The sequence below is a fragment of the Cetorhinus maximus genome, chromosome 12 (genome assembly GCF_964194155.1).
Source record: "Cetorhinus maximus chromosome 12, sCetMax3.hap1.1, whole genome shotgun sequence".
NCBI classification, from domain to species: domain Eukaryota; kingdom Metazoa; phylum Chordata; class Chondrichthyes; order Lamniformes; family Cetorhinidae; genus Cetorhinus; species Cetorhinus maximus.
In genome coordinates, this window is record NC_135890.1 from 30,009,089 (window position 1) to 30,028,303 (window position 19,215).

Here is a 19,215-nt window from a genome sequence, read left to right on the forward strand (position 1 = left end):
TTAATTATTATTATTAAAGCACTCTGGGGCTTCCTGGCAATGTGAAAAATGTTAAACAAATGAAAGTTCTTTCATTTCTAGCTGTGCTACAGTCATGACACAAAGTAACCTTTGGTTGTTTTGTTGTGAGAGTAGTGAAGCACATAGTTTACATTGGTTTCTGTAGGTTGTGTTTCCCTGTTGCAATTTTAATGTTAAAAGGCCAAAAACTTATCCTGGTGTCAGTTAAATTATATTAATGCTTCAATTCCATGTTATCCTAAATAGCAACTTTTATTGCCTACTGCTTTAGGGTCTATTATTACCACATTCTTCAGGAATCAAGAAGAGATGCTTCAACAAATCTTGACTGCCCCACATACAATGTGTAGTAAAGGGTATCTGGCAGAGCAAGGTTAATGTGAAACTGGGAAACATTACCACCTACAATGTGATTAAACAGTTACATGATCTGAGACTAGAGTCAGTTATGGGCTAGATAGAGACCTGTTTAGAAGCAAGCATGGAGTTAGCTCATAGCTTGGACTATACCCTGTATATATGAACATAGTTATGTATTATCAGTAAACACTTAACGTTCAACCATACATGACTCAGAACCTTTTCGTGAGGCCTACTGAACATACAACATGATGGCAGCAAATGGAAATTTCCAGAACCTCAGAGAAGCTGGGGCAGAAATTCAAACGCTGGAAAACTAAAGGAACAGTATTCTCTGACCTGATTAAAAGTACCTGAAATGAAGGTAGATAACCTGAAAGCAGATCCATTGCAGAATTGGAAGCAGAAAGGCAGGGAAAGAAAATTCTACTGTGCAGCTGAGGACTCTGCAAGGTCTCGTGAGGCTTCATTGTAAATGCCCACAGAGTGCAGAGTCAAAGGACCAAGCAGGGGTGAGCAAAAAAATTCAGTTCTAAGGCAGGACTAGCTTAAAAAGCTTCAGTGCTGTAAAAAGACAGAGCAGCCCGTTTCTGAAAGCACTGAGGCCAACCCGGGTTCAGAATTGGCGCCGTACCACTTGGCAGCTGAGCTCGTTGTAAAGAAAAATAAAATGAATCGGAAGGTTTAAAACCTCAGCTAAAGCCAGGGATCCACTGCAAAACACCCCAAAATCCTCTGATATCACAGGGAAGGCCCAGTTTAGTTGCTTGAGTAAACCATTGCACAAATCCAAAAACAAACAGGTCAGGATCACCATCGCCGAGGGAGCCCACCAAAACGCGTCATACGCAGGAAGACTCTTTGATAAATGGTTACTGCAACACTATCCTTAAAAACCTGCACAGCTTTTAAAACTGTACTCACCTGAACTTAAAAGCAACCATGGACATCAAATCAGCGTTACCAGACCAATTTGGACTGATCCAAGGGCCAGACCAAACACTTTGGGGACTTTGGCAGGAAAAATTCTTAAGATAGATGATAGCTTCAGGATTAGATAAATAGACAGAAGCTGAACAAGTGAATACACTACTTTATTCAACAGGTCCACTAGCCGATGATAATATTACGAGGCAAAGAATAAACAAATCCTCAGATAAATTTGATGAAGTTACAAAATCATTTGATACATATTGTAATCTAAGTATCAACAAAAGTTTAGAGAGAGCAAAATTCAACAAACTTGCCCAACTGCCTGGAAAACTATTGCTTCTTTTATAAGTAAGTTATTGATATTGGCTGAAGGCTGTGACTACAGTAACCTTAAGTCAGAACCAATAAGGGCCAGAATTGTTGTCGGAGTGGCTGATAATGCCCTTTCAGACATACTGTAGGTCAAGAAAGATCGGACTCTAGAAAAGGCCATCCAATAGATGGTCAGAAACCCACCAACAGCACCAATCCATTTGGCATGGCAAAAGCAAGCCATGGTATAGGGCAACCCCAACTGTCCAGCTGGTAAAGCAACAAAGGGGACGAGGGTCTCCAGGCAGGGAAGGCAATATCCAAACCAATCACAAGAGGGTGGGCAACCATATCAGTGCAGTGGAGCCAAAGACCTTGCATGCAAGAGCAATGTCCAGCAATCTCAGTGCAGTGTTTCAATTGCAATTGCCTCGGACACCTCAAATAGCTATGACACCCAGACAGGCGGAGGATCCCAAGGCAAAATCCATGAGGCTGAGGTACCACACCAGGAAGAGACCCAACCGTGCTTCTTAGGTGAGGTCAAGGATCCTCAATTCTCTTTTTGGAATGCAGACATCTCAATAAACGGCCACCTTACCAAATTCAAAATGGACACGGGAGCCAGTGTTATGGTCCTCTCAGATAAGGAACCGTGGCTGAGAAACCTCTGGCTACAAATGACAGACACACCTACAGGCTGGGAGGAATCCCTCTTCCGATCAAAGGCATGATCCTAGAACTGCTAAGGTATGGCGATAAGCAGATATTCCAAGTCACATATGTTATCTGAAACCAACCTTTTTCACTCTTGAGCAGATATGCCTGTGTTGCCTTTAAGCTTTTTAAAATGACAGAAGACAACTAGACAACCTCTGTCATCAATTACACGGAACTGCAAGTTCCTGAAAGGCCCATCGGCCAAGAAACTCTCGACTGGGACTTCAGCTCTGAAACTTCGCAGAGCAGGTATGCCAATTCTTTACAGGCAGCAGAAGCTCCTCTTTGGTCAAACCAGCTAAAGCTTCAGATAATTACCACTGTACCTCGAGTGGGAGACACACAGGAAGAATGAGCCCCAACCCCAGGCTCCAACGGTTACTGTCGCACTATCTGTAAACACCATGGGCAGAATTTTGCCATCGGTGAGCAGGGGGCGGGGCCCGCTCGCCGACGCGTAAAATGACACGGGGTGACATCGGGAGGAATCCCCGACATCATCCTGGCCCATTTAAATTTTCAGGAAGGCGGGGGCACAGCCAAATCAGCTGTGCGCCCACCGACCTGTCAATAGCCAATTGAGGCCATTGACAGGATCATTAAAACAATTAAAGGACCTGCCCGTCCAACCTTAAGGTTGGCAGGAAGGACAGGTGCCCCGGCGGGGAATAGATAAAACATGAAACCTCATCCACCGGTGGGATGAGGTTTCATGCGGTGTTTTAAAAATTGTAATAAACTTATTCTGTAAATTCCAAACATGACCCAACTCATGTGACATTGTCACATGAGGGGACATGTTAGGGAATTTTTTTTTTCTATTTTTACTATTTTTATAAGTTTCAGCGATCTCCTTGAGGCAGCACTTAGCCTCAGGGAGATGTGTGCTCTTTTGTACGCAAGCGCGAAAGAGCGCACTCTCGCATTTGGGGAACCCCCCCTCGCCCGCACAGGGAGCGCATAGCGCTTCCCACCGGCCTTAATTGGCCCGCCCACGTAAAACGATGGCGGGGCCCGCTTCTCCAGCGGGGATCGGCTCCCCGCCCACCGGAGATTGGATCGAGCCCGCCCGCCCGACAGGCAGAAAATTCTGCCCCATGGCACAGACACTGCAACCTTCAGCCAATGCGCAAAGCTGCAGGACAATGCCGGAGCAAGGAACTAGCAACCATCAACTCACCAGAACACACCTCAGTGAGGTTCGGAGACACATGGAAGAACATAGTGTCATGATGGAGAACAGCTGCATAATTCTGAGGTGCAGAGGGATCCAGGTGCTCTAGTACCTGAGTCACAAAAAGTTAGTATGCAGGTACAGCAAGTAATTAAGAAGGTTAATGGAATGATACCCTTTATTACGAGAGGGATTGAACATAAAAGTAAGGATGTTCTACTTCAGTTATACAGGGCACTGGTGAGACCGCACCTCGAATACTGAGTGCAGTTTTGGCTTCCTTGTTTAAGGAAGGATGTAAATGCATTGGAGGCGGTTCAGAGGAAGTTTACTAGATTGATACCTGGAATGAGTGGTTGTCTTATGAGGAAAGGTTGGACAGATTGGGCTAGTTTCTACTGGAGTTTAGAAGAATGAGGGGTGATTCGATTGAAGTACACAAGATCCTGAACGGCCTTAACAAGGTGGGTGTGGAAAGGATGTTTCCTCTTGTGGGTAAGTCCAGAACTAGGGGGCACTGTTTTAAAATTAGGGTTCGCCCTTTTAGGACAGAGATGAAGAGAATTTTTTTCTCTCAGAGGGTTGTGCGACTTTGGAATTCTCCGCCTCAGAAGGCGGTGGAGGTGGGATCATTGAATATTTTTAAGGCAAAGGTACATAGATTCCCTATGATTATCGGGGTTAGATGGAAATGTGGAAATCGAAACACAAGAAGATCAGCCATGATCTTATGCGATGGCGGAGCAGGCTCGAGGAGCCGAATGGTCTACTTCTGTTCCTATTTCTTATGTTCTTATAAAAGCCAAACTGCAAGGTGAGCTCACACTTGAGGAATATCTAAACAACAGGTAGAGACACCTTCAACTCTCACAGAGATCACGACAGACCACATGGAAATAGAAAAACTAGGTTCCTGCCACGAGTGAATGGAGTGAATACTCTCTCCGGAAAGAATGGGACAAGCCAGTGGTTCCCAGGTAGAGCAGATGGGGAGTTGACAAAGAGAAGTTCAACTCCAAGGAGGGGAAAAAGCATATCAGAAGACAACAAGCGCCAGAAACACAGACTACAACTCAAACTCTGAATCAACAAAGGTTGCCCAAACCAACAGAGTCTACCACTTCTCCGAATGTGACCAGAACGAGATCTGGAATAATTGTCGAGCCTCTAGACCATTGGAATTTTTAAAGTCAGAGACTTGAGGAGGGAAGAAAGGGTAGCATGAGTGTAATGTAAATCTGTTGGGTAAAGACTCGGGGAAAGGTAAAGTAGAAGAGTATCTGACATAGCAGAGGTCAAAGTGGGACTGGAAAACAGTACCAGCCACAGTGTGGTGTAAAGAGACACATGACCTGAGACTGTATATATGTACATTGTTGTGTGTTATCAGTAAACACTTAGGCCAGAATTTTGAGGCCAGTGGGTGGGCGCAGTCGGCGAGCCTGGGAACAGCCAGGAAATGGCCGGCTGCCCACGATCGGTCCCCAACTGCGATTTCACGCTGGGGCACCAACTGAAGCTCACCGAGCACAAATGGTGGCTCCCCAATGGTCGGGAAGAAGGGGCTGACCACTGCCCGGTCCAATAGCGACCCAACGGCCAGTTTAAAACCGGCCCTGGAAGGCTGTTGGCGACGAAGACATCTTTGGTGCTGTCAGCAGGAGAGTAAAAATTATGGATACAAATGTGGCTGTAGACGCCAGGTGGGAGGGCAGGTCGGGTGGGCACTCGGCCTCCTGTTTTTCTGATGAGTGCCTTGTGGCCCTCCTGGAGGAGGTGGCTGTCAGGAGGGACACCCTTGGCCCCCGGGATGCAAGGAGGAGGCCACCGCGACTAACAAAAAGAGCTCGGGAGGAGGTGACAGTGCTGGTCAGCAGCCATGATGTGGTGTGATGTACCTGGGTCCAGTGCCACATGAGGTTTAATGGCCTCCTGCACTCTGGAAGGGCGAGTACCGTGTTGGCATGGATCAGTGTGTTGAAATGTTAAAGTTTGGCCGTCCCCCCCATGGATTTACAGGGGTGTTAGAGTCTGAGTGCCAACTGTCAATGATGCTGGAGCTGGCCAAGAGGGTGAGCCCTGGCTGCTTGGACTGAGTGCCTTGCGGCTCGAGGGCCACGACTTGGATGTGCCCTGCAGGGTGCTCCTCAGGTAGGGCTGCAATGGCGCCGCAGGTACAGAGTGGAATAATCAACACTTCCCTGTCCTTTCAGAAGAAGATGGCCCATAGCAGCATTGAAAGGTCGTGGACAGGCAGAAGCCCCCCCAAACTTCCTGATCTAACCAGATATGAGCAGGACACCTTGGAGCTGGAGAGCCGGAACACACCTCGGTCACCCAGCCACGGAGAGGCTGGGGTGTCAGACGAAGGTAAGAGTGCAGTACACAGAGGTGAGAGTTTCGGATTGTGCAAACATTCTTGTGTAGTCTCATCATTGATGGGTGCCTCAAACTGAATTCCCCATTGATCATTGAAAGACATACAGTGACAGTGTGCTGACTTAAACTAATGGCATGTTGCTGTTCTCCCTTAGGTTTGCCACCAAGTATCCAATCGCAGGACCCCAGAGACACACCCCTGAGGACAGAGGACTGCCAGGCTCCAGATGCACCTGTGTCACACCCGCTCTCTGAACCAGGCACCAGCGCAGATACCAGCACCTCGTTGGGTGTTAGATCTTTGGCTAGAATGTCAGAGCACAGCAGTGAGGGCACTTCACACTTGCTTGAGGTGCAGGCAGAGGCAAAGAGTGCCCAGGGCACCAACTGCGGGGGGCCAGGACATTGCTCAGTCGAAGGCAGATGATGGGCCTCTGGAATCATCCGTTAGACGGCAGATGCTGGATGCCCAGCGAGATGTGCGGGAGGATCTGGCAGAGATTCATGAAGGTAAGCGTGCCATGCTCTCCGTTGAGGAGGAGTCCTTGCGGAGCGTGAGCACTGCGTCAACCCTCATGGCCGAGCACAATGCCTCCTTCATGGAGAGAGTGGCGACTCTCATGGAGAGGCAGCTCCAGGAACAGAATCAGGGGTTCCTGGGGTTGCGCTCGGACCTGCAAGCCCTCACACAGGCACTGACCTCAGGTGGTCAGTGTCCATGTGGGAGATTGGATGAGGCACCCAGTATCCCAGCTAGGTACCCATCCATCAATGGTGAGCAGGGAGGTCCAGAGTGACCTCATGTTGGCGCACGAGCTGCTTGTCGTCTCTGCGGGCTCCTCTCAGGGTGCTCTGGACTCCTCTGCCCCTCTGCCAGTGACCGTGGCATCTGATGAGGCTGCGGCGACTTTGGAGATGCCAGCCATGGAACTGGCCATTCCCTCCCAGGTGGGGCCAGCACAGGCTCCATGGGCCAGAGGACGCCCACCAAGGTTGTCAAGGCCAACAGGACAGCAGAGTCAGCAGGCGGTCTCCAATGCCGGTGCCAGGGATGGGTGGAGCACCTAGACGTAGCACTCATAAATGTAAGTTTAAGGCACCATGAGCACAAGCGGGACTGGTCACAGGTGATCTTCTGTTGTGTAATGTTTTGTTTACCTTAACTCATCTGGGATTGAAGACCAGAGAAGGTTCTGTTAATTTGTTTTGACTGTCAACAGGTTATAAATTTTCTTTTGTCATAATGGCCTGGGTATGCTTCACCTTTTTTATTTAACATGGTGCAAGAAACGCCAGTATGTAAAGCTGGGTGTGGGTGGCTAGAAACTTTATTGCACAGGCACACAGTGGACTTTGGGGTCAAAGGAAAGGGCCATTTCAGACTTCCGGGATGGAGGTGGCAGCCCTGGCATCAGGTGGCAGTTCTTATTTGGCAGCCTAGCTGAAGGAGCATTGGATCAAGGTGTCCTTGGTGTCCCTGCCTCCCTGGAGGTCTGCGTCCCCACCCTCAGCGTTCTCCTCATCTCTTCGGACTCACTACTGGATTTATCATCTGTGGCCTGTGCAGCTACGATAGAATCCTCTTCCTCCATTGGGTCCCCCCTTGCCAGTGCTAGATTGTGGACAGAGCAGGACACCTGCTCTGCGGGATATTGCAGTGCCCCCCCTGAATGGTCCAGGCATCGAAAACAAGTCTTCAGAAGACCTATGGTCCTCTCTATCCCCGCCCTTGGCTCCTGTTATACCATCACTCTGCTTCTGTTCTTGGATGGTGGAGAGGCGTCATGATCCACCTCTTCAACGGATAGCCCTTGTCACCCAGCAGCCATCCATCCAGTCAGGCTGGAGCATTGAAGAGCCTCGGCACCTGGGAGTGTCTCAGGATGTAAGCGTCATTGGAGCTGCCAGGGTGCTGTGCACAGACTTGCAGAATCTGCATCCTGTGGTCACACACTATCTGCACGTTCATGGAGTGGAAGCCCTTCCTGTTGATGAAGGCACCCGGCAGACCTGCTGGCGCCTTGATGGCCACATGTGTGCAGTCAATGGTACCCTGGATGTGGGGGAGCCCAGCAATCGCTGCAAAGCCTCTGGCTCACTCGGCCTGGCTGGCCTCGTCCGTACGGTAATGAATGAAAGTCAATACCCACCTGAACAGAGCTTCTGTCACCAGCTTGACGCAATTGTGGACAGCTGATTGGGAGACTCCACAAAGATCCCTCACTGACCCCTGGAAAGAGCTGGAGGCATAGAAGTTGAGGGCCACTGTGACCTTCAGAGGTGTCCACTCACACAGTCGGAGGTGATCTCAGGCCCGATCCTCTGAAAGATGAAGGTCATTTGTCTCCCTTAAGAGACGGAGCCTCCTTTGGTATTGCACTTCGGACATATTGAGGTAGCTGCATTGCCGCCTATAAACCCTGAAAGCAGGATAGTGGCATCTTCTGCGGCCCCTTCCGCCTCGGAGTACCAGCTGTCCTTGCGCCCACTGTGTCTGCGCCTCTCCTCCCACAGATCACTCCCCTGGAAGCTGCATTGGGACATTTGGCCTCCTCTCCCTTCTGCCCCTCTCTTCCTCCTCAGAGGTGCCACCAGCCGAGACCACGATCCCCATTATCCAAGGTAACAGAAGGTTGTCTGATACCTGGAAGCGTCCACATGGTCTGAATTCTCTGAGTTCCTTTGAAACATCAAGGAGTGCTGAAATGAAGCCTGGAAATGCTAGCAATGAAGCCCCGAACAGAGATGAAGCTGCCATATACCAATAAGTCACCAGCGGGAAACTATCTACCAAACTCCTCACTACTCACACTGGCAATGCTGCTAACCCTTTTTATCCCGCCTGTGGATGAGGTTTTTGTAATTGTCGGCTGGCTGCCTGCCCATTTTGCCCGTGCAATGAGCATGAGTTTGCATGGGCAATGAAAAATCGGTGTCAATTGACTTTTTAATGGCCTTAACTGGCCTCTTAAATAATGGCCACGCCCGCTGAGTGAAATGTCGCGAGTGCACAATGATGTCCGGACACTCAGCCGACATCATCGCGCGCTATTTTACGCTCGAGTGTGTCAGGCACACGCCCGCACGCCAAGCGAAAGATTCTGCCCTTACTGTTCAACCATTCAAGACTCAAGACCTCTTTGTGAGACTTATTGAACATACAACAACGTGTACATGACACCATGCCCAAACTGAATGTCACTAGATTTTGTATGAATTTACCAGAAATACTTAGGCTGAATACTAAAACGGCTAATTATCTTTTCCATCTTCAATAAAAATAGCTACGAGTTCCTGCTAAATCAAATCAAACACAGTTCACTAATCGTAATGTGCTGGTGATTTAAATAAGCCCTACCAATCACATTTCTATGTCCCACTGCTAGCAGTGCAATGAACACTGTGAGCTATAATGGAAATTGATAATATGAACACACAAACGCAACACCACCAAAGGATCTGGAAAATAAATCAACTCCAATAAGCAGCAAGGAGATCAAACAGTCATAGAAAACCCTAAGCACCATGGGATCGATGACCTAAGAATGTAATCATATTATCTAAAAGAATGTGCTAATTAAGATTGGAGAGCAGGACAAGCAAGGTAGCTCTAGTGGGGGTGGGGTGAAATAATGTAATCATTATGTTCTACGAAACAACAGACACTTACGACCTTCCTGAAACTGGTATTGCAGACAGGTAATCATCACCTAGGACTCTATGGGGGTGATTGAGACACTTTCCATACTAGACTACCAGATTCTGATCAAACAGGCATACCCTAAAAAAAAAAGCGAGATTTAAATTTAAAAAACACACATTTGTCACTTCCTTTCATCTGGGGCAAAAGTAAAATAGAGGCATGTTGATTATTTGTTGGTACACACCTGTCAAATACATGAAAGACAAGAAGTTACCGAACAGCCTCACTGCATACATGGCGTGGATTTTCTTAAAGGGGCGGAGGATTTGGGGTGTAATTTTAATGTAACCGCCATAGAAAGTAAAATCAAGCACACGATCATGTCAGTTTCCTGCAGGGCGAGTTCAGTTAAAATGACCCCCTTGGAGTCAACTGAAAGAATTTATGCAAAATGCTTTTAACACATGCAATTGTTTTGGCCTTTTTAGATTCAACTGAATTGAGGAAATACCTACAGGCCTATATTTGAAAGCCCTGAAAATGGGTGCTGGGATTGCAATGCATGATTAACCCCCAGCTATTCAATGTGATGAAGCTAATGGGTCAATTTCTTGTTGCCTGTTGATTAATGTCTACAGAGTGCAGCCAGGGTTAACTGTGCAGCCAGGGTTAACTGTGCAGCCAGGGTTAACCGTGCAGCCAGGGTTAACCGTACAGCCAGGGTTAACTGCGCTGTTGGGTAGCTACATTCCTCTGCAGGGATCAGAGGCTAGCACCAGTTAAATCTAGTCTGCACCACTTAGAACAAGCCTGTGCCTCTGAAAAGGGAGATGCTCTGTGGCTGCAGCAGAAGCTGGAAGCTGTTCTACAACTGATTCTAAATTGGCAAAGACAGAAAAACGGCACAAGATGGGAGAAGTGGACTCCAAAGTTTTCAGATGCTGCATAGAAGCCTTGGTGGATGAGATGCAAAAGAGGAGAGATGTCCTGTGTCCACAGGAGCCAGGCACATGCTCAGAAAGCAGTGGAAGCAGATAGCCATGGAAGTCATATCAGAAGTCAAGATCCGAGAACCTGGATGCAGGGCCACATGTCCAATGGCCTCATACAAGTGATCAAGGTCATTGAATGTATCTTAAAATGCCACACCATACCCAGCTGCATGACCAGCCTCAGCCATTACTCAATTCACTAGACACCCATCACTCACCAACCAACAGTCTCTGTCAATCAGGAACACCTAAAATTCACATGCTGTGCTGCACTCACCCACACTTAGAACTGCTGCAAACCCCACACCCAAACTCACAACTTGTACACTGTCAGTTACTCAATCATGACAGTCATATCACTCAAATAAATTACACAACACTCGCTGACACATTCCCTTTCTCCTCCAAGACAAGGCACCACACAACCAGAGGCAGCAGGGGCTAAGCAGAGGGAGACAGCTACATCTGTATGTTTTAACCCCCAGATGGTGCTAGTTATTACTGAAATACTCATTGCGGAGGCTATGATCAGTGGAGTTGTTGAAACCATCAAAGATGATGGTATCTTTATATCTAATCCTCCTTCTCATATCCCACCTCCCCCTCATCCCACACTATCTCCTGATTGAGAAAAGCAGGCATCTCCTACTTGTTCCCAATCCCTGCTCCACAGTTTTACGCATTTGCCTTTCTCCTTTCAGATACCCAGGAAGTGTAACCTGACCATGCAGGCACTGTGGAAACAGCAAGAACACAGTGATAATGAAGACACAATACTGTCCCGATTTCACACTTGCAGCCACCAGTACAGACACTAACACTGTGTAATTTAGAAGATAGCCAGGGGCAGGGTCTGCATGTGGTGAAGCACTGTGCACAAGTGGACTGCAACCAGGGCAGGTGGCAGGGATAGTGGTGGAGCCAGCTCTGTAGCAGAGGACTCGGATGAGGACTTCAAAGGGGAAGGCTAGAGAAGGACATTGATGAACCACAAAATGTTTGGTGCAATGGAAAGCCTGCCAGAAAGCCTGTGCTCAGTGTCAATGGGCAAGGGGGAGTTCAGCACCAACTCTGCACAGGGTTTGCTCAAAGTTTGGAGCTTATCTTTTCAAGCATGCAAATGGCGGTCACCTCTATCAGCACACTTATGGACACAACCACAACGTAGCGCATAATGGCCGATATTTCCGCTTCCAATGCAGCACAAGCAGCTTCCACCAGAAGCCTGTGAGCTGCAGCACAAGCTCAGACGGCTGCCACCATGGATGACAGTATGTAAAGGAGCTTGCAGGGTGTCACAGCAGTCCAGAAATCCATCCTCCAGCAGATTACTAGGATTACTGGGGCGACGCCCTGGGGGAGAGACAGTCACTCTCGGAAGCACAAACCTACTGTCTTCTCTCAGAAAGACAGTGTTCATTCTTCCACCACTGCCACTGCTGTTGCCTGTCAGTCAGCCGGCCATGCTAAGATGTGACATCCGCAGCCGGGCCTTCTAGACCGGGGCCTGCTCGAGGCCATCCTCCCAGGCCATCTGCAGTTTCCTGCACTAAAAATCAGCAGCCTTCCAGCAGCCATGCTGTAGCCTCCGGGATAGCACTGTGTAGGAGCTAGGTCTTGCAAAGACACACAGAAAACAAGCAGTAAGGAAATATACACGGGTGATTAGTTGACTTCTGTATGCAATATGGTATAAGTTGATTAATAAATTTAGTTTGGAATCTTTATTTTGTGGCGGATTTTCTTTCTGCATTGTGACCAGTAGACGCTGTCATGGTCACTAACAGAAGGAAGGTAAGGTGGGAAAGTGCTGGTGAATGGGGTTGCAGTTACTGGTATCAGTCCCTGCCAGAAAGGGACTGTCTAGATTTCCTCCTCTCTCTATCTTCCACCCCTACTTCTCATGTTCCTCAGTGCTCTCCGTATAGCTGGTGGTTTTGCCCTCATGATATTTGTCAGATCATGTAACAGACCACCATGAATCTTGATATCCCCTCTGTCGAGTACTGCAGGGCTCTCCAGAACTGTCCAAGCAGCAGAAACACAGTTTCAGCATGCCAGTGGTCTGCTCTACCACATTTCACATGGCAGCATGGCTTTCATTGCATGTATGCTGTGCACTTGGACATGGGTTGCGCACCGGTGTCATCAGCCATGTCATGAACACATAGCCCTTGTAGCCCAGTAGCCACCCTTGGTTTGCCACAGTGGTTCAAATGTAGCTGGCACAGCAGACAGCCACAGAATAAAGGCTTCATGGCTGCTGCCAGGATATTGGACAAACAATCCAAATTCCATGACATTTTTAAATTTATTGCTTCTAGGCTTCTACTAAATGTTTTAGTGTAGTTCACAGCAATTAAAATATACCCTTCCATCCATCGATAGGGACAATAGTAAATGATAACCGTGCATCAGCTTTTTCTCCCCAATTATACTGCTCTACTTGTGAGGTTTCCTGTGATTTAGTAGAGCTAATAACAGATATTCAAAGAAATGTTGCACATTATCTCACAAAAACATCCACTTTAGAAATGAAATTGAAAACATTTGTCTTAGACAATGTTATGGGATTAAAGGAATACACACTAAAAGAGGTTCATATTTGTAACCCTTACCTTGCGTTAGAAACAAATTTAAATGTAGAAAAGGTTATTCCCATCTATGATGATAATGAAGACCATCATCATCTTCATTATAATGAACGATGAGGGAATGCTAAATGTTAAGCTCACAAAAGTCACCCTGAACCACAGCTGGCACAATAACTGGATTATGGCACTCAAATTCCATCTCAGCAGCCAAACTCTTGATGCTGTCGCCACCCATACTTTCCTTTTAGTGATCAAGAGCGCAAGATCCAGACAATGGTTAGATCCAAAGTAGTCTGAAATTACTGTCCAAGTATTTACTCCTAAAAGCCATATTTTATTTAATCAAGACTGCCAAGCTGGGCCCAGAGATGATTTGCACACCAAATTAAATTAAAATCTCCTGCACAGCACAGTTTGACATTGGTTAATGACACGCTGCTGTCATTCTGCATTGACTTGTATACTCAATTTAAAAATGTAAGTGTATAATGATTTTTTAAAATCCCAAACATGCTCTTTCCAGAGTCTGTGTGTAATCTATTTTCATGGATTACATCTTTTGTTGAATTGCTGTATGACAACTGAACTAGCTCCTGAGATACTGATGGAGTAATTGTGCACTCGCAGCAGGGAGCCATACTAGCCGCGAGCATGTGTTGGAGAATCAGGACTACAGTTTTGTAGTTGCACCTCCGACACACAGTCCCTTCAAGTGTGGCTTCCATGCTGGGAACGTAGGACAATGGAACTGCCTTTTTACCTGTTAAGTGTAGTGTCACTGACAACAAACACTGCTGGAGGTCATCACATGGACAATAACTAATGGTTGCAATACTCACAGAAACCACATTCACGTAGTCATCATCAGAAAGTGTTTCCAGCATCTCAGAGACGGATGTCCGAATTAGTTTCAACGTTAGTCCACTAACACTTCCGCTCCTGTTTTGTGAAAAAGAAAACAGGGAAATGGTAAAACATTTTAATCTCTACAGAGAAAATAAGAGTTTCAACATTTTTATTGCTTGTACAGTACTTACACGTCCACAAGAATGAGCATGTCCTTGGGTGAAGCAGCTCCCTGTATGTACCTGAGAAAGTAGAACAAATCAGTGAGGCACCACTATCTTTACAATGTGAGACACTACACAGAATTTAAATGTAGCTGCTGCAGTGCTTGGGTGGGGGCGGGGGCTATTATTTAGTTCTTCAATAGTTTATTCACAAGCTTGATCGTCTGCAAGGTTTGTAGCCAGTACAAAAACATAGCTGGGACTATAACAATAATGTAATACAGCTATGGAGAAAGAGCACAGGGAGGGATCAATTGGACAGATTTTTCAAAGAGCCAGCCCAGGCACAATGGCTTGAATGGCCTGAATGGCCTCCTTTTGCACTGTCTGCTTCTATGATGAGTCAAAACCTGGCTTTTACATCATCAAGATGGCACCCAGGATGCCATTATTTTACCCACCTGAAAAACACAGAATGCCCCAAGTTTACAGGTGATTCATTGCTTTTGAAGTTTAGATATATTGTTACACAGGCAGCCTCAGCGGCTAACTTAACACACACAAGGTCCCAGAAACAGGAGAAAGATAAATAACCAGTTAATCTGATTTTAGTACCGTTTGTTGATAAATAAATATTGACCAGGGAACTGGGAGAATTCTTCTGCTCTTAGTCGAATATTGCATAGAGATCTTCTGGCTCACCCGAACAAGCAGGTGGCAAAACAGCACCCCCTTTGTACTGCTCTGAGGTGTCAGCCTAAATAACATATTTAATTCCCGGGAGATTGTTTCAATCCACGTCCTTCTGACCTAGGGGTGAGAGTGCTGCCACTGAGCCAGGCTGACTCTTGTATTCTGATGAAGGGTCTCTACCTGAACCTGCACTTTTCTAGAAACACCCACATGCTCATTTGCTTATCACATCAACTGTTTAACTATTTTAATGGAAAATTAAATAACATAATTACATAGTATGAGCAAACCACTATGATACATTTTTAGCCCAGATATACTGTTCCAAAGTAATTTAATCTGACAAAGTACTTTCTTCATGATATGGCCATACTTCCCAGAGAATATTGCTTATTAATGAACTACTCAAGATAATCATTTTTCAAAGGTATAGATTTCCCCTTTAGAAAAGTTAAGTTAAAATAAAGCTTTTATTGATGTTGATGTAGTACAGGCTGGATTTTGTAATATTGTTGTCTGAATACACTTTTTTTCAATTCATTCATGATGGGATGTGGGTGTCACTGGCTAGGCCAGCATTTATTGCCCGCTGCCTTCTTGAACCACTGTAATCCATGTGGTGTAGGCACCCACAGTGCTGTTAGGGAGGGAGTTCCAGGATTTAGACCCAGCAACAGTGAAGGAGTGACAATATATTTCCAAGTCAGATTGGTGAGTGACTTGGAGGGGAGCTTCCAGGTGTCTGCTGCCTTTGTCCTTCTAGATGGTAGTGGTTGTGGATTTAGAAGGTGCTGTCTAAGTAGACTTGGTGAGTTCCTGCAGTGCATCTTCTAGATGGTACCCACTGCTGCCACTATGTGTTGGTGGTGGAGAGAGTGAATGTTCATGGATGAGGTGCCAATCAAGTAGATTGCTTTGTCCTGGATGGTGTCAAGCTTCTTGAGTGTTGTTGGAGCTGCATTCAACCAGGCAAGTGAGGAGTATTCCATCACACTCCTAACTTGTGACTTTTAGATGGTGGACAGGCTTCAGGGAGACAAGTGGTGAGTTACTTGCCACAGGATTCCTAGCCTCTGACTTGCTCTTGTAGCCACAGTATTTATATGGCTCGTCCAGTTCAGTTTCTGGTCAATGGTAACCCCCAGGATGTTGATAGTAGGGGATTCAGTGATGGTAATGCCATTGAATATCAAGGGGCGATGGTTAGGTTCTCTCTTGTTGGAGATCGTCATTGCCTGGCACTTGTGTGGTGCCAATGTTATTTGCCACTTCTTAACCCAAGCCTGGATATTGTCCAGGTCATGCTGCATTTGGGCATGAACTGCCTCAGTATCTGAGGAGTCGCAAATGGTGATGGGCATTGTGCAATCATCAGCGAACATCCCCAATTCTGACCTTATGATGGAGGGGAGGCCATTGATGAAGCAGCTGAAGGTGGTTGGGGTTAGGACACTCCTGCAGTGATGTCCTGGAACTGAGATGATTGACCTCCAACAACCACAACCATCTTCCATTGTGCCAGGTGTGACTCCAATCATTCCTGTTTTTATTTCAGATTTCTTGCATCTGCAGTATTTTATTTTTGGTTCAATTTGCCGTTGTGTACCTATGAATGTCTGTTCCCTTGTCAACTTTCAGGGCTTACTTCAGCAACTAAGCAGGCGGAGCACTAAGTGACACTTTTGTGTGCTCCGCTGTTCCTTTTCAATCTGCTGAATAAGGACGTATTCTGAAGTTCTACTGAAGGCAGCTGCTGCAAGACGATCAGAGTATGCTTTCTGCCTGTCGAGCGTGGGATAAGTTGTTGAATTCAGAGTTCAAACAATCAGTTTTGAAATGGAAGCAGGTGTTATTAATGCAACAGTTCGGCTTAATAGCACAGCAAGATAAATGAGAAAGACTTCTGACTGGTAAAACTCTCTACCAACCCTCCTCTCTATCTGTCCATGTCGTAAATACTTCTCTGATTTAGGGAAAAACGACAACTTGATTAGAAATTTGCATATCTGTATATGAGCTAGTTTATAACTAGTTTAGTACTACTAACCATCAACATGAATAGAAACCAAGAATAATCACCTCAGAAAAAAATGAGCACAACACCAACCGAGGAAGAAATCCAACTCCAAAACCTACATGAAATTGACTAGAAAGCCTAAGCTGATGGCCTTTCAAGGGGCATGTTACAGAGGGGCAGCTAATAAGGGAAAAGGGGCAGAGAGAGAAAAAATGAATGATCTGTAATTAGGTTGAGGGCACAAGATGATTAAATGACAAGTGATATTGGCATGAGGCAAAAGGAGGTAACTGTGAGAGAATTAGGAAAATAAAAGACATGTCTGAGATCTAGAGAAAGATGTGTGAGTGGTTACAGCAAAATAGTAAGGATGGAGGGGGGAAGCATGGAAAATCTGGCAAAGTGAAAAAGGCTCATACTCGTGAGTATGATGCAAGCAAATGATAGGCAATACCAAAGGTGCCAACCATTCTGCCAACTGTGTACCAATAGGATTTCCCCATCCCAAGCACCACCCTACAACCTCCCTCATTCTTGGAAGTGCAGGTGCATCCATCATACATGACCAGCACTCTTGAGAGAAAACAGGGGCTTGTGGTTAAGGTCTAAAGTTGTTGGAATCAATATTTAGGCTAGAGCACCTCACAAAAAGATAAGACCTCCTCTACATTGAGGGGACTAAATGTATATTAGATGGTTGCTTCACTGAACATTTCTGTTGCAAATGCAAGTGCAACACTGAGATTTTGGACACTTGCCATTTTAATTCTGCATCCCACACTGATATCTCCTACCTTTACCTCTTGACCTGTTCCTAAGAGGCTCATTGCAAGCATCACATCTTTCTACTCTTTCTAAGCAGTTCATCTCTAACATCTCGAGGTTCTGACAGTAGGGCATCAACCTGAAACATTAACCCTACTTTCCTTCTCTCCACAGGTGATGCCCGACCTGTTTAATGTTCCAAGCATTTGCTGTTTCTATTTCAGATTTCCTGCAACTGCAGTATTTTGCTTTTTGTTCAATTTGCCTTTGTATGCCTATGAATGTCTGTTCCCTTGTCCTACTTTCAGGGCTTACTTCAGCAACTAAGCAGGCGGAGCACTAAGTGGCACTTTTGTGTGCTCTGCTGTTCCTTTTCAATCTATTGAATAAGGACGTATTCATCATCTAAGCTGAAGTTCTACTGAAGGCAGCTGCTGCATGACAATCAGAGTATGCTTTCTGTCTGTCGAGCGTGGGATAAGTTGTTGGATTCAGAGTTCAAACAATCAGTTTTGAAATGGACGCAGATGTTATGGATGCAACAGTTTGGCTTAATAGCACAGCAAGATAAATGAGAAAGATAGCACAGCAAGATAAATGTAATTTCTGTTATGCGCCATCCATTAGACACAAGGCACTGGAGCACATTGCAAAAACCAATCTTATCTGGCCCTTTGTGCTTGGTCACGCTGAAGGAACATTCAATAAGCAGACGATTTGGCCAGCTATACTTGCATCACCAATGGCAAACTTCTCCTTCAAGCCAAAGTTGTTAATGGCCTTTGCATCACCAAAGTTAAAATCTCTGACACATACAAATGATGTTGAAACACCTGAGAAGTTGATTGCACAATTCTCACTGAGCCACTATGAACTACTATATGTTTTCACAGATTTGTTTTAAAATGAGAATCGTAGCCCAAGGGCTAGTGTAGGAAAATAAGTAGGAGGGAAAATAAGCCAATGACCATAACTTGCCTTTATATGGCATGTTTAATGCAAAAATAATTGGTGAAATTGTTTGCCCCTTTGGTGGTGAGCATCAAGGTAGATGATGGGGGGGAGGGCAACAATATGACCTGAAGGCCAAAAATTGGTTTTACATCGTCATGAAACAAGTTAGCCATCATCTACTCCCTCCGTCAATGGTGGGCCGCGTTTCCTGGCGTCCAATGTCGGGAATGTGATTTCAATGCATTTGCATCTCATCATCTTGCCTGCGCTGGAATCATCCCCCATGTCGAATTTACCTCCCACATTGGTGTGACTTCAGAATGATATGATTCACACAACATTTAAAAGGCATGCAACTGGCGAGCTGAATATCGAGGGGAACTCAGAGGTAAGCGCAGACTAACAGTGTGCAGCGCTCGCAAGGGTCACCCGTTCGACTTCAAAGAAGAGGCACCACGCATTCAGGCAAGGGCACAGGCAAGTCATTTTTCCCCGGAGGGGGCTGACAGTGCAGTGCCAGGGCAATGGCTGCACTGTGGTTGAGGTGGGGTTGGGAGGTGGGTGGCCGTGCAAGGCAGCACGGTCTGATGGTAATGCACAAACACATGTGGGGAGTTGCAATGGGGGGAGGGAAGTGGCCACGTGCTC

The 19,215-nt window shown here is 46.3% G+C and overlaps 1 protein-coding gene across 2 annotated transcripts in view; it reads right to left on the reverse strand.

Annotated features, from left to right (window-relative positions):
• Positions 1-19,215, reverse strand: part of LOC144687340 (voltage-dependent calcium channel subunit alpha-2/delta-1-like) — a 693,974-nt gene that overhangs the window by 232,377 nt on the left and 442,382 nt on the right. For both annotated transcript variants that reach the window (XM_078553326.1, XM_078553325.1), the window contains 2 exons: positions 14,166-14,216; positions 13,968-14,067 (listed from right to left, as the gene is read on the reverse strand). In XM_078553326.1, the coding sequence (XP_078409452.1) occupies positions 13,968-14,067; positions 14,166-14,216 (151 nt within the window). The remainder of the gene's footprint in view (positions 1-13,967; positions 14,068-14,165; positions 14,217-19,215) is intronic.